The sequence below is a fragment of the Hydractinia symbiolongicarpus genome, chromosome 1 (assembly GCF_029227915.1).
Source record: "Hydractinia symbiolongicarpus strain clone_291-10 chromosome 1, HSymV2.1, whole genome shotgun sequence".
Lineage (NCBI taxonomy): Eukaryota > Metazoa > Cnidaria > Hydrozoa > Anthoathecata > Hydractiniidae > Hydractinia > Hydractinia symbiolongicarpus.
The window spans coordinates 17,488,351-17,494,721 of record NC_079875.1 but is presented as its reverse complement, the minus strand read 5'-3'; the positions used below and the strand labels follow the sequence as shown (position 1 = coordinate 17,494,721).

The 6,371-nt window shown below is 34.1% G+C and overlaps 1 protein-coding gene across 1 annotated transcript; it reads right to left on the bottom strand.

Annotated features, from left to right (window-relative positions):
- Positions 1-706: 706 nt before the first annotated feature.
- Positions 707-5,709, bottom strand: LOC130644223 (uncharacterized). The gene is made up of 2 exons (XM_057449745.1): positions 2,454-5,709; positions 707-1,826 (listed from the first exon to the last, which is right to left on the bottom strand). Exon 1 carries the CDS (start codon positions 5,556-5,558, stop codon positions 4,470-4,472), a length of 1,089 nt encoding a protein of 362 aa, XP_057305728.1. The 5' UTR covers positions 5,559-5,709; the 3' UTR covers positions 707-1,826; positions 2,454-4,469.
- Positions 5,710-6,371: the final 662 nt, after the last annotated feature.

The following is a 6,371-nucleotide window of genomic DNA, read 5'->3' as shown; positions in this document are numbered from 1 at the left end:
ACATTGCTCTAGCGATAGTCACTTCTTCATCATCGATGTTTGCGTGAGGGCGTGTTGCGAGAAGGGTTTTTATAGAAATTCTTATGATGTATAACTCCATGTGTTTTAATTGATACGTACTTTGTTATTATTAATACGTAGAACCTTGCTATAAGTGCCGTGGAGCCTCCTTAAAACAGACATCTCTAAAGAGGACACATCCTTAAGACGGACAAACAATTTCGTCCCGGACGATTTACTAATAAACCCTTGCAATAAACCTCTCCAAAACGGACAGTCTAAAGCCCAAAAACCTCCTAAAACGGGCAGTCCTTCCAAGTCCCGCACGGTTATTTCTCCCAGAATTTACCTCTACGAATCAGACAAAGAAACGTTTTGACCAGCTGCGAAAGTTTGCAATTATCATTTGCATAAAATTAAGGTGCAATTTTTACTTTTAATCATAATTCTGCACGAATTCATTATATTTTACTGATCTTCATGGACACTTAGTGGGTATTTTCGAGTAATATTCAATATCTATGGTCATAGAATGTATGGACATAAGAAGTTTAGCGAGTTGTTTCTAACAAGTGAGTATGAAAACTAAGTATCATACAGCATAGCAAAAAAAGAATAATAAAAAATTAAAATCTGGCAAAGGAAGGGACGGCCTAACGAGGGTTAATAGTGCTTACAGTATTCTTTAAAATAAACTCACGCCTAATCAGTTTCCTTAACATAGACAAAAAACTTACCTAATGTGCAATTTACAAATAATTAAGTGATTTATAAATAACAAAATGCAGCCTGATATAGAGTTGTTGGTATAGTGGAAGAATAATCTAGCAATAGGACCAGTCTTGATGTTTTTGTGGTCTGCATTCTTTAGGGCATGGCGAAACGCTGTTGGAACATGGTCGTTTACATCCAACAAATCCGCTTGTTCTTGTCAGTCTCCTGCTGGGAAAAGCATGAGATTGTGGAAATTTCGTGCATTGATAGGAGTCGTGCTGTATTGCGTCTGTTTTTACCAAAGGCCAAACATGCTCGTCAAGTAAATCTTCATCAACTTTCTGGTGATTCGAAATTAATTCTTGAAAGACTATTTCCGTGACAGTGTTATTTTTGTAATTACGAAAGCAAAATCCGTGACTCGTTATCCTCTTCGACTCTTGCGGAGAATCTCGCATACAGTGAAATAACTTTTCGCTTTCCAGCCATTGCTCTACAGCGTAGAATTCACGATTTAGTAAAGGACTGTCAACATCTCGCACGCACGTCACGTCAACAGTACTATCGCCTATTGGTAACAATCTCCAAAAATTGCGTTTCAAATGTGGTATATTCCCAAGTAAAAAGATCTTCCTAACATCACAAAAACGTAAATTTTTGTGTGTCTTTGTCAAAACATGCTGCGTTTTTTTTGGTAAACTTCCATCATGGTACACACGCAGCATCCAGTCATGGTAGGTAGCTGAATTAGCAGCTTCAGTTGCAAGGACAGAAATTCGTTTGGTTGCATTCTTTGTTCTTCGAGCGTTCAAAGAATAAGACAGAATCCACGAGCCTGGTTCGTCCTTCATATCATTTGAACAAAGGTTCACCGGACTTGGCTTACGTGTGGTGCCTTCTGCTGTTTTTAAAGATAGTGGATCATTGTTATTTTGTAGAAAGACACTTTCAGACTTGATTACTAACTCAAGGGAAACTTGTGACCGTTTGTACAACCAATATGGTGATAGAATAATCATAGAAATCGCAACAGCGGTACAAAAGTCCCTAAAGTAACGTACTGCTTCTTTCATCACGACTATGGTGTTTTGTGCAAAGTTTTCTCATGTAATCTAAAAAGCAAATAATAATTCATAAAAGGACATTTATGCACGCCAAACATGGAAATAAAACATTATTTAAATTTACTGCTAAAACCAATCAATTCATTTCATGCAACTCTGAAACCCTATCCTTGTATTATGTTTTTAGGAGACATTTCAAATTTCTGGAATGACAATATAGTAAAAAAAAAATAGCAAAATGTCAAAAATGTCACAAATGTAAGATGGCTATTAACTCATTAATAGAGAAATAGCAACAGTAGATTGATATTATGTTGTTCAGTAAAGTGTAGGTACGGATTGCCTAGTTTAGTGTGGTTGCACTGTTACCCAAATAGTGTAGCTATATTTTTAATAATAAAAGTTTAGATTTGTCATATTAACGAACATAAGAGAATACAAAACAGAGCCTTGAGCATAAATCAGGCGCAATTTAAAGTATTACATTCTCGAGCTTTCTTAGCACCAATGTACCATTAATTTTGCAAAAAAATTGGAAATTGTAAAATTTCAATGTAGCAAATCGTATCATAAGGTCTTTTCCAGTTTTGAATGCACTAGAAAAAACTTAAATTATTTAGTGTGTGGCGTTATAATGTAGATACACAAACTTGAACTTGAATATAAAATTTGTACTTCAAAATGGCTGTCGAACGGCCGAAACTTCGCAAAGAGGTATTTTTCATATGCACTAGATACAACATATTCTCCTTAGTGTTGCAGATATGTGCTTATTGGTTGAAACTGTACTTCTGGTTCATCACCTTTGGTCGCTTTGATTTAGTACTGAAAAGAAGGTAATGTATCTTAACATGTTATTTATAATTAAGTAAACGAACTGTTTTGATATATTTTCATTTAAGATTTTTAGTGATGAAAATTTGGAATAAAGAAAACGCAAGTAAAAATATTTTTTCCCAAATAGTTTTTGTTTTATCCGTAAAAATACTTTTATTAAAAATAACATATATTAGTGCGGGTGTCCAATTAGCAACTACAAAGTGTGTTCTTTGATCAAATACCTAACACTCCCACTTCCAGTGTCGTTTATATGTTTTTGTGTAGTAGCTGCCATGCTACTTATATTGGTAAAACCAAACGACTTCTTAAAGTGAGGGTGTCCGAACATATAAGTATCTCACCGCTGACTTGTTGCCAAGCAAGAAGACACTTCCGTATGAGACCATATGATGGAGTTGCTAATTTTGATGAGTTCTCCATTGTTGTTAAAGAAGCACACAACTACATACTCAAAATAAATGACAGTTGTGTGATTCAATGGGATAAGCCACCTATTTACAAGGACGTAATGAGCTCTCCATTATATTTATTTAATTAAATTTACTTTGATGCACATCCTTATATAGGTTTTGTTTTTCTTAATGGTATTTAAACCCGTCTATATGCAATTGACTCTCTCTAATCTGAATATCTATTATCCGAATCTTTCTATAATGCAAACAAAGTCACCGCCAATTAAACCGTCCTAAAGAAACTCTCATAATTTACTTTCTAATATACGAATCTCTGTAAACCGAAAACCTATATAACCTAAACTAAGTTCCAGATCCCTTCAGCTAAATTCTACCTATAATCTGAATTTTAACACTTTCAAATGTTTTTGTTTTTCGTAATTTGAACCTCTGTTAGAAAAATGTAAGACTTAGTAACAAGAACACTTTTTCAAAAATAAATAATGTACCAATTTGTTAAGAAAACTTTCTTATTCGTTTTTATATCTTCCCTAACTTTTTTTAATTTTTTCAAAATAGGTTCCATTTCTCCCTCTTATCCGAATTTTCAATTCGAATTAGAAAAGGCTTTCTAGCTACTATTCGAATCTCCCTGCAATCCGAATAAAAAGTTATTCCCTTTGAGATTCGGATTAGAGAGAGTCAACTGCATATAGAGAACCGAATTTTAATTCTTATATGTAATTATGGCTGCAATATACAGCCGAAAGCTAGTTGAAGGAACAAATATGTCAAAAAACACACTTTGTAAAACCATGTATGTTAAGATTTTTTCCCTGTGTGGCCTTTATAATCAAGAAATATGCTTGTCAGCAAATTCATATGAGTTACTTATCACTTTAATAGATTGTTTCTGCTGACAAAGTTTTAAATAATGGTAGCTCCTGAAAGCAATTAACTGGATCTATTTGTTAAGGAATTTATATGAGTAATGGATGTAAAATAGTCATCAAAAATGTTGGAATTATCAAAATTCAAGGACAAATTTAATCTTTTGATTTGATTTGATTCCAAACAAATTACCCTGATTAAACACTGCTTTAGTCTTTTGACCTTTTCATCACACTCCCTAAAAAATAAAGTAGCAAGGATATTGTGATTACACTTAGTAACAAAATAAGCGTGTTAATTAAAGCGTGTTAATTAAGTTATTGTCTGAAATATAAATAAAACGAAATGACGTCAACATGTTATTTACAAATTTCTTTAATCATAGAACTGCCACGATGCATTCATTTTGTGCTTTAGTTCCGACATGTTTACATTGATCTAATCCCAAGTGTTTTCACTTCCAAATTTTTCGTTGTTGATCTATATACAGAAAGAAGTCAGTATAAAATAAAACGAACAATAAATATAGCAAATTGTGGGTCAAAAACAAAGCAAAAACAAAAACAATTCAACAAAACATCCAATCTTGATGATTTTTTGGTCTACACTTTAATGGACAAGGTGGTACAACTCTTGTGCACGGTCTTTTACAACCCATAAAGCCACTACTATTTGTTTCTCGTCTGCTTGGAAAAGGGTATGACTCTGGATATCTCTCGCAACTATACCCATCATGCTGCATGGAATCGTGCCGCACCAGTGGCCAGACAAAATCTCTTAATAACGTTTGATCAGACTCTTTGAAAGGTTCAAACGTTTCATTCTTGTGATACCCATGTTTCCTAATAGCGTTGAAGACTAAATCTGATACAGTTTCATTTTTGGAATTGCGAAAACAAAATAAACCAGCCAAAACTCTCCATCCTCCATGTTGAGGATGATCCCGCATACAATGAAATAATTTTTCACTGTCTAGCCATTGCTGAACAGCGTCGAATTCACGTTTTAGCAAAGGGCTGTCGATGTCTCGCACACACGTTACATCTACAGTTTTATCACCAATTGGCAAAAATCTCCATTCTCGACCACTAACTCCTGATAAATCACCATATGATGGAATATTTCTTATATCACAGAAACGTAAGTTCTTGTGTTTCTCTGACAAAGCAAAAATTCGATTCTTAGGTAACTTTTCATCGTGATACAAACGAATTATCCAATCAGAATACAGCGTTGAGTTGGCAGCTTCACCTGATAGTATGTCCATCATGTTTGTCCAATGTGAATCCTCAGCCCACTTTCCATATAAAGAATATGATAAGACTTTCTGACCAACAACTTTTTTATCGCTTTTAGCGCACAGACTTGGCATACCTGGTTTTGCTTCAGGTCGTTTTCTCAGTGATTGCATCACTTGCATTTTCTGTGCTTTTTTAACATTGAAGTAAATATTCTCTGCTTGAATACGAAAGTAATGTGGTGTTCTATTTTGTGCGAACCAATACGGTACACAGACAATGGCAGCACATATCATTGCCAAGCAAACGCTCTGAACATAGCGCTCTATGCTGTGTCGTTTAGTTTCTGACTTCGCTTCACTCATTACAGAATTTAGATAGCTTTCTTGGCGAATATAACAAACTTTATGTGTTATCATCTGAAATTTTAACTATTTACTCATGGTCTAAACGGAATAAAGAATGTAAAAGTTTAAAATAAGAAGAGTCAGTTATGTCCTAAGATTTTTAAAACAGAAATACATATCCTCACTTTACTCTTATTCCCATGACTAAACAGAGAGATTTTTAACCAGACTACAAAGTCTTATTTTACAAATTTTTGCTACTGTTTAGTTTCATCCATCTTCACAATGTTGCCGACTTCTTTTAAAATGAAAAGTTGATATTTAGAAAAAAAAATTAAGTCCAGTTTTTCTGCAATCTATTATTCCTTAAGATCAATAAATTTAAGTTCACTGGCTTTAAAGCTTACCTCCCACATTTAAAAAAAGTAATCGAATATGAACTCAAAATATTCCTTTATACTTATTTTGTTTTTTTCGCAAGATATTCGTTGTTAAGGTTGTATTACCTGAAGAAGAAGTTTCGTGCCAGTCGCCATCTCATGTCCCGATTGTAAATAAATGCCTTTTTATTTATTTAAAAGAAGAGCGAGCACCTATACCAGAATTTGCACATGGTCTTATGCAAAGACAAGTGAACAGATCTTAAGAATTGTCAAAGCCTTTTTTGCCAGTGTTGATCAAACATTCTGGTAATTAAAACGCGACATTGAAAGGGTATTGACGCTGTTAAGCGAGTACACGTAGCTCGCTGTTTCTTGCCTGTTGGAAGACTGGCAAAGGAATCCTTTCCAGCGCTACTTCTATTAATCTTATTGTACAAAGGCAGGGCAAAAACAACACATTTTACAATAATTTATAGTATAAACAGAATAAGATCAACTTTTT